Consider the following 18,873-nt stretch of genomic DNA (forward strand, 5'->3'; position numbering starts at 1 on the left):
GTCTTTACTGTCCAGAAACCGGGGAAGTAAGTATAGCACCTCCACCTCTGAGCTCTTCCTGAACCTCTGCTTCCCCTTACTGTCAGTTCATGTTCATCAGATGCTAAGCAACTTGAGGGCACAGAATGCGTTGAGTAGCCTCTACCAGTGCAGGCAGGTAATAAGTGCTCAGTAAAAGCACGTGTTGAGAGAAGTTCTCTACCTGCTGCAGAGTTTGGCCCTTCAAACATAAAAATCAGCTTTTAAATGTATTCCCATTGACACCTTATAACATGTCTTAGAAAACATCCCCCTTCTCAAGAGAGACTAGGAGACATAATAGGGCCTCTTCTTTGAAGGTCATGATTGTACCATCTCTACGATGGGGATGTCCTTAGGGGCTGCTGAGTAAAGCAAGATCATTTACGCTGACACGAAATGGCTCCACAGTTTTATATAGACTATTTTATGTAATAAGCATCAATTTTACAGGATATTAACATTTTAATACATGGCCAAGAGAAGCTTCCGGCTCACTGACCACCAAAGAAAAGTGCCAAGCTGGTTGGGCAGTAGTCTAAAGGTCAAGGCCCCACCTCCCCAACACCCATTTGGAAGGTTCTAGAGAAAAGGCAGCACCTGCATCCGGTATCTAGAGGTGGAGGAGGGGGAGAGAACAGCCCTTCTAGGTGGCCCCAAGCATGTGGACTTGTAAGGTTCCATGGTTTCCTCTTCACGACGCCTGAACTGATAAAAACAACTCTCCCTCCTGTGGTCTTGTAGGCTAACCAAGCCTTGTTCCTTTATATTCCCTTCACTGCAATTGCTTCGGGACATCAAACCTAAAAGCCTCTTTGGGGACTCAATCTGCTTCTGGCCCAAAGGCAAGTCGTTTGCTAGCTCCCCAGCTGCCTGCAGAAGGAGTCTCATGGGACTGGAGGCTGCAAGGAGAAGCTCTCTGCATATCAATCTGCTCTTCCTTGAAGGGTTGTTCAGAAAGCCTGAGGGCTGGGCTGCTCCTAGAGGATCCCAGGGAAAAGTTCCTCTAGACCATCTGTGAATTAATTGTCCACAAACTCCCAAGGAAGCCTCCAGCAGGACTGGAAGAAGAACTATCTTCCTTCTTCTTTCCCACAGACTCACCCACCTGAAACCACTCTTTGGATACTTAGATCCTGAGAAGCAAACATTATCTTTCCCTTAAACTATAAGATCCAAACTAGTACAAGAATTGTCCCCTAGATCAATAATCTCTACCAGTCTCTATAGCTACAAGCCACAAAGAATAACCCAAAATTAAGGCGACTGTTCTTACTGTGGCCAAAGACCAGAGGGTGGTTAAGCTCTGGAACCTTAACAGTTGCAAAACTCCCTATGTTTCAACAACTGTGTTATTGGGTAGGACATTCTGAGCCACTGGGCCACAGCGTGGAGAAGCCTACCCCTAATCGCCTTTGAGTTCAATGAGAGAGTCCATCAAGGTACACAAATGCTCACCCACTCTGAGTTTTCTCTTTAGCTTATGAAGAAGCTCTGAATACGGGCTCTGCTAATGCACTGATGGAGGGGGGGATACATTATTGAAGATATGTGGTACAGAGTTGCTTATGAAAGCTGAACATTAGGAATGACTTCAACGCTCCAAAATAGAGGCCTAATTACATAAATTCTATTACTTGAGATCCTATGTAGCTACTACAAAGTGCAATACTACTCAACAACATAGAAGGTCAAAGTATGTTGCTTGAGTGCTAAAAGGTCATAAGACAACCTGTGAAGTGTGTGTTGTATGTACATACAAAGACACATAGATTTTTTTTTCCCCCCTGTATGGCAAGGAAAAAAATGCAAGTAAATGCCACAACACGCTTACAGTTGTTAAAACGGTGAATTTTTAAATAGTTTTTGTACTTTCCAAAGTCTCTATACTAGACATAGGATAGTTCTATGGCCAGACTTTAAAAAATTAAGTTGTTATATGGACGAGGGGGTGGGAATCAAAATATTTTAAGTCGGCGTGTGCATTTAACATAGTGTTTCTTTGATTACCCCAAAGGGCTACTGTTAAATCAGCAGTGTCTAGTCACTACGGAAATGTGGTACATAAAATGAAATCAATTAGTGAGAATAAAGTGGTCTTACTGCCTGGAGCTGCGTCAGAGCTGGTGGGCTTGATGACCCTGTTGGCATCCTCATGAAGGGCTCCAAACCAGTCTTTCAGCCGGGACGCAAGGTTCCTCAACTCCTTATCTGTGCAGGCTGCCGAAAAGCAAAGGAAACAAACAGTGTGAGTCCACGGACTTTCTCTTCTTCTTAGCTCTCTGCCCTCAATATGCAATGCCATCCACAAACCCATGCTCAAAACAAACTTCCCTCTCCAACTATGATGCAGTGCCTTATCCCCACTTGGAAAACAGCCCAAAGATGCTGCAATCGCAGGTAAGGAGCACGACAGAAAGCCTGGACTCCTGGGGTAAAGCAGCATTGCTCAATACTGAATCTGGACTGCCTCTGAGCTGTTAAAACCAATGCCAACTCTCAGAGTCGTGCACTGGCCTCCAAAGACTAACAGATCCCTCTTGCTAACCCGATAGAACTTGCTACTGCAGTTGGCCAGAGATGACATTTTCCACTAAACTCATGCCAAGAGATTAACACTCAGGAAGAGCAAATGTCCTTAGTGAGAGGCTGCCTGGAACACCAAGAGATCCCAGTAACAACAGACTATCAATTTGGTTTTAGCCCAATGTCGGAATTTGTGCACATCACCTATTCTGTTGGCCTTTTGGCAGAGAGACTTGACTTTCCCCTATAGACAGATGGATGCCACCTTCATCCAAGAGTCCTTTCTATTTGCACGCAGCCCATCTCTAACTATGAGGCTCATCTTTTAGGGTACATGGTAGGAACTGGGGCCAAGGAATACTCCTTCTGAGAACAAGAAGAAAACCTAAATGGGGTGGATGGGTAGGGGGGTGCACACTCTGTGAAGGTCTCCTAGGGTGCTGACGAAGGGCTTGAGGGGGAAAATCCCCAAAGGAGGTACAATGGTGTGGAAAAAGGAGCTGATTTAGCCTTGCTTCCAGATATCACCCTAATTCTGGGTATAGACAATCCTGATGAAGGGTCCAGGCAGTGGCCCACTTTTAACAGGAAGAAAAACTAGCCTTTAGCATCTGGAGGGTAAGAAATTGGAAACCCAAGGGGCCAAAATCCCAATAAGAAGGGACAAAGACACAAACCCACAACCGTTGCTTTTCCCAAATTCTAAAGCTACAGGAGACAGGCAGCATAGAAGTCAAGCAAAACACCATTATAATGCAGAGCCAAGTTCTAAATATCTAATGGAGCTGATGGGATATAGATTAAGGCTGGACTCTACTGGTCTAGAGAGACTGCCAGCATCAGGCTCTTTACTGAAAGGCATGGGGGCAAGGATGAATGAGTAGACAGTCTTGCCAAAACTTCAGTCCAGCCTTTAATCAATGCACACTCTCACTGAACTGAAGGCATAAGCCCCCGTCTGCCTCCCAAAGAAGAGAATAGTATCATACAGATCTTCCCCCTCATTTTTACAACCCATGTCTGCTTTCTCTTTTAATTTTTTTATTGTTATGTTAATCACCATATATTACATCATTTGTTTTGGTGTAGTGTTCCATGATTCATTGTTTGTGCATAACACCCAGTGCTCCATGCAGAATGTGCCCTCTTTAATACCCATCACCAGGCTAACCCATCCCCCACCCCCCTCCCCTCTAGAAACCTCAGTTTGTTTTTCAGAGTCCATCGTCTCTCATGGTTCGTCTCCCCCTCTGACTTACTCCCCTTCATTCTTCCTCTCCTGCTATCTTCTTTTTCTTTTTTCTTAAAATATGTTGCGTTATTTGTTTCAGAAGTACAGATCTGTGATTCAACAGTCTTGCACAATTCACAGCGCTCACCGTAGCACATACCCTCCCCAATGTCTATCACCCAGCCACCCCATCCCTCCCACCCCCAACCACTCCAGTAACACTCAGTTTGTTTCCTGAGATGAAGAATTCCTCATATCAGTGAGGTCATGTGATACATGTCTTTCTCTGATTGACTTATTTCACTCAGCATAACACCCTCCAGTTCCATCCACGTCGTTGCAAATGGCAAGACCTCATTCCTCTTGATGGCTGCATAATATTCCATTGTGTATATATACCACCTCTTCTTTATCCATTCATCTGTCGATGGACATCTTGGCTCTTTCCACAGTTTGGCTATTGTGGACATTGCTGCTATAAACATTGGGGTGCACGTACCCCTTCGGATCCCTACATTTGTATCTTTGGGGTAAATACCCAGTAGTGCAATTGCTGGATCGAATGGTAGCTCTAATTTCAACTGTTTGAGGAACCTCCATACTGTTTTCCAGAGTGGCTGCACCAGCTTGCATTCCCACCAACAGTGTAGGAGGGTTCCCCTTTCTCCACATCCCCGCCAACATCTGTTGTTCCCTGACTTGTTAATTTTAGCCATTCTGACGGGTGTGAGGTGGTATCTCATGGAGGTTTTGATTTGGATTTCCCTGATGCCGAGCGATGTGGAGCACTTTTTCATGTGCCTGTTGGCCATTTGGATGTCTTCTTTGGAAAAATGTCTGTTCATGTCTTCTGCCCATTTCTTGATTGGATTATTTGTTCTTTGGGTGTTGAGTTTGAGAAGTTCTTTATAGATTTTGGATACTAGCCCTTTATCTGATATGTCATTTGCAAATATTTTCTCCCATTCTGTCGGTTGTCTTTTGGTTTTGTGGACTGTTTCTTTTGCTGTGCAAAAGCTTTTTATCTTGATGAAATCCCAATAGTTCATTTTTGCCCTGGCTTCCCTTGCTTTTGGCGATGTTTCTAGGAAGAAGTTGCTGTGGCTGAGGTCGAAGAGGTTGCTACCTGTGTTCTCCTTTAGGATTTGGATGGACTCCTGTCTCACGTTTAGGTCTTTCAACCATTTGGAGTCTATTTTTGTGTGTGGTGTAAGGAAATGGTCCAGTTTCATTCTTCTGCATGTGGCTGTCCAATTTTCCCAACACCATTTGTTGAAGAGACTTTTTTCCACTGGACATTCTTTCCTGCTTTGTCAAAGATAAGTTGACCATAGAGTTGAGAGTCCATTTCTGGGCTCTCTATTCTGTTCCATTGATCTATGTGTCTGTTTTTGTGCCAGTACCATACTGTCTTGATGATGACAGCTTTTTTGGTTTTTTTTGTTTTTTTTTTTAAGATTTTATTTTATTTGACAGAGAGAGCACAAGCAGAGGGAGAGAGAGGGAGAAGCAGGCTCCCTGCTGAGCAAGGAGCCCGATGTGGGACTCGATCCCAGGATCCTGGGATCATGACCCAGGCCGAAGGCAGCCGCTTAACCGACTGAGCCACCCAGGCGTCCCGATGATGACAGCTTTGTAATAGAGCTGGAAGTCTGGAATTGTGATGCCGCCAGCTTTGCTTTTCTTTTTCAAGATTCCTCTGGCTATTCGGGGTCTCTTCTGGTTCCATACAAATTTTAGGATTATTTGTTCCATTTCTTTGAAAAAAGTGGATGGTATTTTGATGGGGATTGCATTGAATGTGTAGATTGCTCTAGGTAGCATTGACATCTTCACAATGTTGGTTCTCCCAGTCCATGAGCATGGAACGTTTTTCCATTTCTTTGTGTCTTCTTCAATTTCTTTCATGAGTATTTTATAGTTTTCTGAGTACAGATCCTTTGCCTCTTTGGTTAAATTTATTCCTAGGTATCTTATGGTTTTGGGTGCAATTGTGAATGGGATCGACTCCTTGATTTCTCTCTCTTCTGTCTTGTTGTTGGTGTATAGGAATGTCACTGATTTCTGTGCATTGATTTTATAGCCTGCTACTTGACTGAATTCCTGTATGAGTTCTAGCAGTTTTGGGGTGGAGTCTTTTGGGTTTTCCACATAAAGTATCATATCATCTGCAAAGAGTGAGAGTTTGACTTCCTCTTTGCCGATTTGGATGCCTTTGATTTCTTTTTGTTGTCTGACTGCTGTGGCTAGGACTTCTAATACTATGTTGAATAGCAGTGGTGATAGTGGACATCCCTGCCGCGTTCCTGACCTTAGGGGAAAAGCTCTCAGCTTTTCCCCATTGAGAATGATATTCGCTGTAGGTTTTTCGTAGAGGGCTTTTATGATATTGAGGTATGTACCCTCTATCCCTATACTCTGAAGAGTTTTGATCAAGAAAGGATGCTGTACTTTGTCAAATGCTTTTTCTGCATCTATTGAGAGGATCATGATTCTTGTTCTTTCTTTTGTTAATGTATTGTATCACGTTGATTGATTTGCGGATGTTGAACCAGCCTTGCAGCCCAGGGATAAATCCCACTTGGTCGTGGTGAATATTCCTTTTAATGTACTGTTGGATCCTATTGGCTAGTATTTTGGTGAGAATTTTTGCATCCATGTTCATCAAGGATATTGGTCTGTAATTCTCCTTTTTGATGGGATCTTTGTCTGGTTTTGGGATCAAGGTAATGGTGGCCTCATAAAATGAATTTGGAAGTTTTCCTTCCATTTCTACTTTTTGGAACAGTTTCAGGAGAATAGGTATTAATTCTTCTTTAAATGTGTGATAGAATTCCCCTGGGAAGCCATCTGGCCCTGGGCTTTTGTTTCTTGGGAGATTTTTGATGACTGCTTCAATTTCCTTAGTGGTTATAGGTCTGTTCAGGTTTTCTATTTCTTCCTGGTTCAGTTTTCGTAGTTGATACATCTCTAGGAATGCACCCATTTCTTCCAGGTTATCTAATTTGCTGGCACAGAGTTGCTCATAATATGTTCTTATAATTGTTTGTATTTCTTTGGTGTTGGTTGTGATCTCTCCTCTTTCATTCATGATTTTGTTGATTTGGGTCATTTCTCTTTTCTTTTGGATAAGTCGGGCCAGGGGTTTATCAATCTTGTTAATTCTTTCAAAGAACCAGCTCCTAGTTTCGTTGATCTGTTCTACTGTTCTTTTGGTTTCTAGTTCATTGATTTCTGCTCTGATCTTTATTATTTCTCTTCTCCTGCTGGGTTTAGGCTTTATTTGCTGTTCTTTCTCCAGCTCCTTTAGGTGTAGGGTTAGATTGTGTATTTGAGACCTTTCTTGTTTCTTGAGAAAGGCCATGTCTGCTTTTAAGAAAAGCCCATCTTTCCTTAGCCTGGAGTTTGGGGCTTGATGGAGAATAGAGCCAAACTTCCCAGACCTCGGGTAGAAAGGTCTTCCTGACTCTCCACTGCGGGGGGTGGGCAGACCCAGCCTGGGTCTGTGGAGTCTTCGTGCTCTCCCAATCGCTGTCCTCATTCCAGCCAGGATCCAGATCTACACTGGGCCAGGCATGGAGTGTATGCATTATTTGCACTCACGCTATTAAGGACCTCAAGATACTTAGCCTTGCTTTCAACAACCAGGACATGACTCAATCTTAAAACACCAGCCAGGAAATGGCACCAAGAACTGTCTTTAGACGCAGCACAGCATAAGAGCTCTGGGCTCACAGTGCCTGGAATGAATCCCAGCTTTACTACTGCCTGGCTGGGTGACCCCAACAAGCCCCAACTTCTCAGCGCCTCAGTGTCCTCAGCTCCAAACCCAGGATACCACTACATGACCATGAATTCGACCAAGTATGTAAAGGGCTTACAAAGCACATGGTACGTAACAATTACTCGGCATGTGCCAGCCATGATTTAATGGACGGTTTATAGGTAAGCTCAGAGAATTTCTCACAGCATTCAGAAAACCAGTAAGACAAATGCACCTCAACAAAACTGGCTTTGTCCACATAACACACTGGGGAAAATGGATACCTGTACTATCTAGCACAGCTGCCATTAGCCAGATGTGCCTATTTATATTAACAATAATTTAAATAAGTTAAAAAAAAAGTTAAAATACAGTTTTCCGGTCACACCCACCCCACTGAACAGTCACACGTGGCTGGGGACACCATGGCAGACAGCACAGGTACAGAGTGTCTCCCAAGTGCCGGATAATATCGGATGACATCAGCTATCCTTTTGGGATTTCCAACTTTTTAGAGGTTCACCATGATATCCTGATATCTGGTATCTCTACTGCTTCCCTTTGGTGTTTTTTAGTTTTTTATTTTCGAGAGAGGGAGAGAGATCTAGATCTCATGACCCTGAGCTCATGACCTGAGCCGAAACCAAGAGGCAGATGCTCAACTGCTCAACGGACTGCACCACCCAGGTGCTCCCCCACCCTTTGGTGTATAAAGATGGGCTGAGGAAGAAGATCCCATGCCCGCTCAAGCCGGGAACCAGCATCTCGTGCTAAGCCACACACACAGCCAGGAGGGGGCTGTGACTCACGGGTTTGCCTCAGGAGCAGGTCCACAGGGACACGCTGACAGCCCCAACTCGGAAGCTCGGGAAGGAGCCCTCACTTTCATGACTCTTCAGATGCCAAGCAGCTCGTATTGGGAGAGGATGTGGTCTGTTTTCCCCAATGGGAGTGGGATGTGGGCTCTAGAGTCAATCTCACATTTGAAAATGGAAAATTAATAGCATCTATTTCTTCTCAATTGCCATGCACACCATCTATTCTAAATGTTCTCTGAGCAGAGAAAATTGCCAAGTCAACTTGCAAAGGAAATGAATCCCCGTCTCACACTGCAGGATAAATTAGTCAGTCATGTTTAACTAAACCCTGACAGATGTGCAGGTAATCTATATCTTTAGAAGACTGCTGAATTTCCCACCGGCTTTCCGAAGTACACAGGCTCTGGATGGCTGATGGAATCAGGCATTGGAATCTCAAAAGAGCTAATGTGTCACTCAGGGAGAAGTGCACAAGCAAAATGCCACTGGCTTGGGTGGAGAGAGATCAGAAAGCCAGGACAAAGGAGGCCCTCAATTAGTGGGCCCTATTCACTTGCTGTGGTCCTTATGGGGACAAAGTCTGGCACAGTTGGCCTGGAGCTGGATACATCCCAGAGAAAAACAATAAAGATGACAGCCTGCAGAGCACTATTTGTTCAGACTGGGGATTCTAGCCACCAAAGACACTCTGACAACGGGTGGGAGGTGGGGGAAGGGGGAGGATGCCTGCCTTTAAAGGTGCCTATCATAGCCCCTGATAAAGGGATGAACTGAGGATTGATGTTTTCAGAAACGGGGGACTCAAAGGGTACCTCACACACACTCAGTTCCTTCCTGGGGAAAAATAACTTTTGGGAAAAAGAAAACCTTTATAAAACCAAATCCACCTGCCATTTTCACTCGGTGCCCTGAGGTGGACCGATCCTGGTGATTTCTCAAGAGGGGGCTCTGAATCTGAGCTCTCCTCTCCCCCTGGTGACAGAAGCTGGTACTCAGGCCACGAGCATCAGCATCCTCAGAGGAAGAGATGGTGCTGTCCTGGGAGAGGACTCGGTTCACTGCCACAGGCTGGGACCCGACCTCCTTGGCCACTGGGTTACCTTCCGGAGTGAATGAGGCCAGCCAGTCCTCTCTGTTTCCCACCTCTCCCTTCTCTTCCCTCCTGCCTTCCACCTGGGCTTCAGCTCACTTCGTCCAGAGAGCTCCTGCCAGCATCCTGTTCCTCTGTGATTCCATAACTTGCCTTCTTGTTTCCCACAGGCTACTCCCCATCTTTCTCACGGGACTTCAACCTGCTCCGGCATGGCTGGAAAGTGGGCAGCACCCCCGCCTCCTCGTGCGGTCAGCCAATGGCACTACCAGACCCTCGTATCTGCACGGCACACACCTGGGAAGTGTCCGGATTCCTACAGAAAGTTCCCCGCTTCTTGCTATCTTTCCACTGCCTTCGTTCCCGTCCTCATTCCCAGCATTACCTCCCACCAAGAAGGCTGGATTGCGATTCTCATTGGCGGGTCTTTTCCCCCCCTTTCCCCTTCTCCTTTCTCCAAAGCACTCTTTCTAAAGTGATCAAATCACTTTCGTGCTTAGCTATTTCAGAGACTCCTCATCCCCCTGCCGGCAAATCCAAATCTGTCAGGTGGCCTGTGCATGGATCATGGTGCCCTGGGCCACCTCTGGTCTCCCTCCTCTCCTCCCTGGGCTCTGTGCCCCACTCTCCACCCTGAGCACCCTCCTCTCCTTATCTTGCTAATGCCAATTTCTCCATCAGATCTCTCAAGAGGACTTCCCTAACCCTCATGGGAGGGGAGTTTACCTCTTAAAGCCTTCCAGCGTCTTACTCCTTAGAGGGTAGTCATCACACCTGTACCTTCTTCACTGTTCCTCTTCCCTTCTAGTAGCAGCAGAAAGCAGAGTCTGGCTCAGCTCATGGGGCCTAGCATCTTAGAGAGCCAGTTCCTGGCATGAGGAATGCTCTCGACACACACTAACTGCGCATATTATGACCCTCTTGTTGCCTTTTGCACACTTCAATTTATCTGTCTGCAAAATGGCATAATAAAGCTCAGCTCATAGCATTATTGCATGGAATAAGATAACATCAGTAAAACATAGCTCACAGCTACTGGCGTATAGCAGGGACTTCACAAATTTATGTTCCTCTTCCCATATCCCAACTGTCTGCATAATGTGTTACCATTTTATCCTTATGTGTTTTTTAAGCCTCAGGAGATGCTTTTGATATAGAAAATAAGCTCTCTCCTTTACTTATTTTGTAGGTGGGTCAGTACAAGTCCACAAGATTCGACTTGCAGTGTACATTTGCCTTCTCCCAAAGAGAAAAGCTACATGATGGGAGGGTTTGGCCTGACTTCCCTGGGCCTGTATTCTCAGCACTTACCAAGGGTGGATATCTAGTTTTCAAAGCAGAGGTATTAAAAGAACACAGGAATGCGCGAACACACTGGTTGCAAGTTCCCAGAGTCGCACATTTACCAGTGACAGCGACAGGCTTTGGATCCAGGCTGTTTTCTGGCTGGGCTGCCCCTGGGTGCCGGATTGGCTCCTTGTATTGACTGGGCTTGTCGGGAGCCAGTACTAACTGAGGCAATTAATAGACTTGGTCCATTTTCTGGGTTGGAAAAAATCAAAACATCAGGCCCTCCCATGTAAAGGGAGCTCTGCCAGTGATGTAGGTGAGGCAGCTAGCTGAGTATCAGAGGGATGAATTCAGGCTCTGCCTTCATTAGCTTTGGCGTGAGAACAGCGTCCTGCGGAAGGGGCGCGTAGCCTGCTGCCTTCCTGTTATGCTCCCAGAAGCATGGATCACATGTGCAGCCGCTGGGGCTTCATTAGAGAAAAGTACAGCGCCACTGCACATTACTGCAAAATGTACAAAAAGACAGCTTTCTCCCCCAGGAAAGCACAGCACTCAGGCAGAGAAGGGCCCAGGTAATTTGGTGCTCTCCCAGTGGACTTCTCCTGTCTGTTTGGAAAATATGAACAAAATGCAATAAGCAAGTGCAAATAAGACACATACAGCCTCCGTGGAAGGTTGATAGCCCAGGAAAGGAAACGGGATCGCTTTTTCCACCTGGGCACCAACTCCCCTCTCTACCCGGGGCCTGGAGCTTTAAGGGGCTTGGGGCTAGACTGGATTTGAATGCAGACAGTGTTCCAACAAAGCAGGAGGACAGCGTGAGTGACCCAACTTATGCGTGTGAGAAGGAAGCACTGGGCAGAGAAGCTGTCCCACGGTTCCTGCAGCCCTGGTGAGGCCCTGAGGGAGGAAGAAGGGGTGCTGTCATCTAGTACTATCTGCTTGTGGGGCAGTGAGCCTGGGCAGTAGGTCCTGAGGGAGAGAGAGGACTGCTTCTCAAGTATCAGTGATGGGTTCTCCCTGCCCCTGGCCACCATGGTGCTGTCTTCCCTGTTTCGTTCAGACAAGGCCAAAGGCCAGTGAAGAGCTGGTGAGGAAGTTTCAAACAGGTAATGGTTCTGGAAAGCGGGGGCGGGGGGGGGGGGGACGGGGGTAGGAAATCCAAGCTTCTTTGAAAAGTGCTCCCAAAGGTGGGAACTGGTCTTTCAAGCTGGTCTTGGCTTACTGAGGACTCTGGGGGATGAAGGACAGTCTATAGAGGCCCCTCGGAGGATTAGACAGAAAACCAAAGGCAAGGAGACAACCAGAAGGATAAAACATACTTGGATGACAGTACAGGTAGGGACAGAAATTCTGTATTCACAGCTATAGTGTTAATATCTAACAGAGCGAGCAATAGAAGTGAGCGTTCATGTGTGTGTGTACGTGCGCGGATGTTAAAATCCTAACTGAAGCTCCATTTGAACACCCAATCGGGGCTGTTTGAAAATGGCAAATCTGACACGCAAGCATCGCAGGCTACCCGTAAACCTCTGCCAGGGCACCAATTACTGGTATACTCTTGTAACTCATGAAATCCTTCAGCTAAAGAGCCAAACAAGAAAACACGCCACCTGTCACAGGGACCCACTGCCTTCTGCCACCCAGGCCTCACAGAATGCTTAGTTCAGGGTTCCGGAAGAAGTTAATATGAAAACAGCTAGAATTTAGTTTAAACTTTAGTGCCTCTGAAAGTAATTATGGAGTTGGGCCAGACCAGAGTTCTCTCCGGAGCGGGGTTGGGAGGCCTTCTCAGAAAGGGAGACCTTTGAAAGTAATCTTCTTCAGCCCTCCTAGGTGCTGTTGTGCATAATTACTTCATCAAAGCAACACTGGGTCAGTGCACTCAGAGTGCATGCAATTAGTATCTCCTATAAAAAGTCCAGCCGAGCCTTCTTCAGGGCAGAGATCAGAGGATGAGCAGAGCCAGGATCGGAGCGACCACAAGGATGCCATGTCATCCTCAGGTAGCTGCAGCCTCCTCCTCCGGAGTGGGCCAGGGGACCTCGTGCTGTTGCATGCTGAGCAGGCAGCAAGTGGTACAGGGTTGGGGGTGTGTGTAGAAATGCTGAGGAGGGGTGCTGCCCTTTGTGGGAGGCGGAACGAGCGTGAGATGAGCAAGACTACAATCCCCCAGAAACGTACGCTCTAGTAAACTGGAACTCACAGAGGTGAGGGTTGATTCTGCTTAGCAGTTTCAAAAGCAGGCGGCAGACCCTGGTTAAAGGGATCCTGGGGCAGCAGGAGAGCGAAACGAGGCTCTGGAGAAAGCCAGCGCTGCGCCAGGTCTGCTCCGCCATCCTAGCTGCGACCGGCCAAGTAACTGTTCCAGTTTGCAGCTTCCTCATGGGCAGATGCAGCACGAGGAGCTCAGAGGACGGTGGGAGGACTGCACTGGAATGCACTTAGCACTCCGGAACTCTTGGTGCTGATGCTGTGTCAGCGCTTGTGGACACGGGCAGCACCGACATCCACCAAAGGGCAAAGTATGGAAATCAGGATCACACAGGTGGCATTTTCAAATCAGATGGCCGCCTGAAGCTAGCCAGTAAGATACGATTCTCCTCTGTTTTTTTTTTCCAGAGGTGAGGTGACATCTCCAAGGTCCTACAGATGTTAAATGGCAAAATGGAGATTCAAATCCAGGTCTCGGAATCTGAAGGTCACTTGATCGGCTCTCATACCACAATCCCAGCTTTCTGCACCTCTCTTGCACCCAGTCCCCTGGCAGGCCCAGAGCCTCTTCCACCATATAAAGATCATGCAGGTGAGTGCGGGAGCCCAGGCTGACCAACCCTCCTTCCCCGGCACACAAACAGGTGGGTGGTCCTGTGGCTGAGAGCCCAGGCTTGCGGGCCTGACAAGCCCTGGGTTTGAATCCCAGCTCCCAGCGCATGAGCTGTTGTTCTCCACCTAAGTCCCTGCTCTTCTCTAAGCCTCTTTTTTTCCATAGGTAAGACAGGGATACTAAGAGTCAGAGCCTCCCCAGTTGCGGTGAGGATATGCTGCGAAGATTAAGCCTTCAGAAACCAACAGGCAGCCACGCCCAGCTTCCCTTCTGAGGAACTCGCAGAGCTGGGAATGCTTACCCCTGGGAGGGAAAAGATTTTTTTTAATAAACTCCCAGCCTAAGCAGATTTAGTGACTGGAAACAACCAAGGTTTCCCGAGGGGATTTCTAAAGCCTAGATGAGCTGAATCCCCATATCTAATTGGTGATCATCTAACAGAGATTCGAGCCAGGTTACACCTGCTCAAATTAAACTGCGTCATTATATGTAAATCCAGTTTTTACTTTTCAGTGCCTAAAACATCAGTCTATATGCATGTTCTCTTGTCCTGGGAGAATGTACCATTTTATGCAAAAACAGGCCTGAGCAAAGGAATTAGGGCCCCATTATTCAGAAGCTTGCTAATAAGGTCCTTCCTAAAAAGCAATCTTTGCAAGAGCTTAAAATACTGACATTAAACTCGGAGGAAAATGAGTTAAACTAATTAATGGTAGAACCTACAAGCAAAGATGGATAAATTTCCCCATTAACCCCATTACAGCTATTCTTAGTAACCTGATTTGAGGAGACTTTAATGTTTCCCTTGATTCGAATGATAATCCTTCATCTGGAAGAAGAAATACATTTAGAACTTACACAACATTTGTAAATGTGCATTAGCAGAGTAACACTTATTTTTCCCGCTGAATAATCTAGAGCAGGGAGGTTAGCTAGATGAAATAAGCTTTTAAAGCTTCGGATAAAATCCATAGCCTTTTCTATACTCCGGGGGGGGGGGGGGGGGAAGCCGATGTGCAAACCATTGGTTGGAAATGCCAATCCTGGCTTTAACCCTGCCTGTTTCCCAGGCACTGGGTAGGCATTTCCTTACATGGGAATCTGGAAAGATTAGCAGTGCTGTAGAAAACAGCCCCATAACCTGCAGTTTCACTGCAAGGCCTCATGGCCCTGGACTAATAAAGACACAATTAGAGAAATGACAACTGCTCTTTTTAGCTAAAATCAGCAACGGCAGGTGCTTGGGGACAAGCTGTGGGATACAGGCTCAACCCAAACTTCTTCGAGTAGCAGGAGTGGGCACAGCCCTGGGAAAGGGGTCCGGTTGGTAATGGTCAGTCCCTGTGGGGGCCATCCCACTGAAAAGAGGCAGACGGACAGTCACTTTGCATTTTGTTCATCTATTAGCTCAAGTGGCCGATGACAGTCTGGGAAGGCTTCCAAGAGGAGGCGGGACTTGAGCTGAGGTCAAGTGCAGGGAGGACTTAGAAAAGGAGAAGATGGTCCAGACAGGTCTTCAAAATAATGAGAAAGCCAATTTGAACGAAGTGACTGTTTGATTTTTAAAGCTGATTTATGCTTAAGATTAGCTCTGCTTGGATTCAACACACCAACTTTAGCATGATTAGATCTAATTCTAAATCATAAACATATATAACAAACATATATAAACGTGTGTGTATATAAATGCATATAAATGTAAAAGGCTCTGTATATCTGTTTAAAGATATTCCAGTATATTAGAGATTATATAAATGCTTAACATGCATTTCAAGGACCATCTTCTAACCAGGTAGCACTCACAACTCCAGGACTAATACATAAGCCTAAATCTGCAAGAGGTTTTAGGGACAGAAAACATTTTTTTTTTTTTTTTTGAGAGACAGAGCAAAAGCAGGAGCATGAACAGAGGGGAGGGGCAGAGGGAGGGGGAGAATCTGAAGCAGGCTCCATGTCCAGTGCGGACCCTGACATGGGGCTTGATCTCATGATGCGGAGATCATGACCTGAGCTGAAATCAAGAGTCAGATGCTTAACCAGCTGAGCCACCCAGGCCTGCCCCAGAAAACATATTTTTAGGGCGCTAATAAGATGCACCTCCACTCCTACTTGGCAGTTTGTGTCCACTTTAACACACTGAAATTCAGCATCCAAGTCTGGGCATTATTAAATGTAATTTAAGTTTCTGTGTTTTTCAACACCCAGCATCAATACATACATGTATTTTTTACCCTTAAACATGAAATAAACTTATCTTGTTATTTAATGGGTTAGGAAGCCACAAAAGATTGCTGGAGGACATGAATGCCAAGCTTGGGACTGGAGATCTGATCCTGATGGTCTAGGATGTGTATGGAACCTGGGATCGCCTCTGTAGTTTGGGGGTGAGGAGGTTGCCAGCGCACCTTCCTTCACAGTTGGGTGGGGCACCAGGAGTAGATTTGGGCCAAAATACAGAGAAACATGAGCTCTTCTTAAGTTTATTTCCTCTCACCACTGCTCCCTCTCGTAGACCAGAGTGGATGGTGACATGGGTATATGGACTGATGGGATGGAAGGTGGCACCACACCCTTCTTATGACAAAGGTCCACCAGTGCCTCCAGGGCTGCCAGAGTCTCAGGTAAGAGGGTAGAGGTTGGAGCTGGGATTGAAAACTCCCATTTGGGACTGAGGCGAGAACAAAATGGTCCTGAGGATGCCTGGAGCAGACATGGCCTGGCATCTTCACTTTCATGGTGGACAAACTGACAGCCGATCCAGATAGATAAAGCAGAATCTGAGGAAGAACTGCCTCTAGAAACCATAAAGGGTGTCTTAAGCTATTCCAAATCTGGCCAGGTTCAGTGTCGGACTCACTATTCTTCTCACCCTTCAGATCGTGTAACTCACTCTAAATTTACCTCCACTCTGGAAGCCTGAGGGCATAAATGGGTGTAGCAACCCAGCCAGAAAAGAAGATGGTATCCAGGCCCATGGGACCCCCTGTGGGTTCTGAGAGGACTTTGTGCCTGGCACAAAGATGAAATAGTAGCTACTATTATTTCTATCGCTAGAAACACTACTATCTTTGATCGAAATTGCCTGTTTAGAGACCCTAGTATCTAACAAGGCAACATGACAAAGCTAACAGTTTCCCTCCTCCCCTCCTAAATATCATATAATCAACAATATAGACAGAATAAAATCATAAATCCCATTGTGAGTAAAACTACGAGACAGAGTCCCTAGCTTTCAACAATATACCAGAAGCCACCTAGACAGAAGTAAAATGTCCAAGGCCAATTAAAAAAAAAAATCAAAAATATGTTTCTGACAGACAAAGGGCTCCTCCTGAAGTCACAGACCAGTATTTCCTGTCGAACAAGGACTAAGGTATCTAAAGGAAAGGATGGAGTACAGATTAAGCAGAAGCTGCATGGGAAGAAAAGCCAAAAAAAAAAAAAAAAGGGCAGAAAAAGAGTGAAGTGGCCTAGGGCAGCTGGTCTCAGAAAATGCCCACATAATTGTTCTTCCTGTAAGCAAGAGGCTCACTCCAAAGTTCAGCTTTGGTTACAGCAAAAGAACTGGAAAAAGGATGAGCAGAGTTGCTTCAGAGAAACAGGAAAGACAGAAAACACAGAGCAGCCATTTTATCAGGAAGCCCTTTCACAGGTGACTCCGTGAAGCAGAAGCCTTGTATTGTGAAGTCTACAAAGACAGATGGGTTCCTCCCTTCCATCTATTGGACTCCCTCTGAAATAGGGAGGCCGGTCAAGTCTAACTTATTCCACTAATATACATATTTTTAAAGATGCTGGCGTGTTCATTTATATAATATATGAAGAAACTATAGAAAAGAGCAGTAAAACTTGGCATAGAACACTCAGCAGAAAAAATGGAAAAGGTGAAAATGTGGACCAAGTATAACATCTTAAATTTAAATTTAATTAAAATGAAACAATTGAGAGAGGAGGAACAAGATGGCGGAGGAGTAGGAGACTTAAATTTTTGTCTAGTCCCAGGAATTGACCTAGATAGGTATCAAACCATTCTGAACACCTACACACTCAACAGGATGGAAGAAAAGAATAGCAACAAATCTCTGAACAGAAAAGCGACCACTTACTGGAAGGTAGGACGTGCAGAGAAGTGAATCCGAGGCAATATTCGGGAGGACAGATGGTGGGGGAGGGGCCTCCATCAGCCACTCCCGGCACGTGATAGAGCCGCGGAGCACAAAATTGGAACTTTTAGAAGTCGGCTCTGCTGAGGGACATCGCTCCAGTGGCTAAGCGGGAGGTGGAACCCTCCTCGCGGGACAGTGTGGTCTTAGGACCCTCGGGGTCACAGAAAGAGCGGGGGTGCCTGAGTGCGGCAGAGCTCCCACGTATCGGAGCGGGGAAGCCGGCTGCAGAAACGGAGCTGAGGCGCGGGCTCTCGGCTGGGTGGCCATAAACTGTAATCCGCGGCCCAGTCGGGCCACTGCTCCCCCAGCAGGGACCCAACAAGCGGCAGATCCGGGGAGACTCCCCTTCCTCCCCCAGGAGGAGCGGCGCAGGAGCACACCGCAGGGATCTGCTGGGTTTGGAGACTCCACACCGACTCCGGTGCCAGAGATAGAAACGCTCGGTCACAGGCCGGGTGAGCACGGAGTGCGGCCAGAGACCGGGGAGACGGGAGTGACTGACTGCTTTTCTCTGGGGGCGCACTGAGGAGCGGGGTCCTGAGTTCTCGGCTCCTCCAGGGCAGAGATTGGGAGGCCGTCATTTTCACTCTCGTCCTCCAAAGCCATAGGGAAAGCTTGCAGGGAACAAAAGCTCCCGAGAGCAAACCCGGGCAGATTACTTAGCCCACCTGGGAAGGGCGGGGCAATTCCGCCTCCGGAAAAGACATTTGGGAACCATGGCAACAGGCCCCTCCCCCAGATCAGCACGAACAGCCAGCCAAGAACAGGTTTACCGATCAATGAGAATGGCAGAACTCCAGCGCCAGGGGAATACTGCACACAGAATTCATGGCTTTTTTCCCATGATTCTTTACTCCTTCAAAGTTAATGTTTTAAATTTTCTTTACTTTTTTCTTTTCCTATTTTTGGTGAATTTTTCTTTTTCCTTTTCAACCAACATCTTATCAATCCCTTTTTTTAAAAATGTTTTTTAATTTTCATTTTTAGAGTCATATTCTATCCCTTCATTGAGTTAACTTTAATTTTTGTATAAGTTTTTCTCTCTTTAAAATTTTGGGAAACAGTTTTTTCTAACAGACCAAAATATACCCTAAATTTCCTAGTGCATGACTTTGTTCTAGTCTCCTGCCTGATCACATTGTCT

General features: G+C 46.3%; 1 protein-coding gene across 3 annotated transcripts in view; it reads right to left on the reverse strand.

Moving 5' to 3' along the window:
- Nucleotides 1-18,873, reverse strand: part of SPOCK1 (SPARC (osteonectin), cwcv and kazal like domains proteoglycan 1) — a 600,543-nt gene that overhangs the window by 23,452 nt on the left and 558,218 nt on the right. For all 3 annotated transcript variants that reach the window (XM_027607079.2, XM_027607077.2, XM_027607078.2), the window contains one exon: nt 2,122-2,238. In XM_027607079.2, coding sequence (XP_027462880.1) covers nt 2,122-2,238 — 117 coding nt within the window. The remainder of the gene's footprint in view (nt 1-2,121; nt 2,239-18,873) is intronic.

This window comes from Zalophus californianus, chromosome 5 (assembly GCF_009762305.2).
Source record: "Zalophus californianus isolate mZalCal1 chromosome 5, mZalCal1.pri.v2, whole genome shotgun sequence".
Lineage (NCBI taxonomy): Eukaryota > Metazoa > Chordata > Mammalia > Carnivora > Otariidae > Zalophus > Zalophus californianus.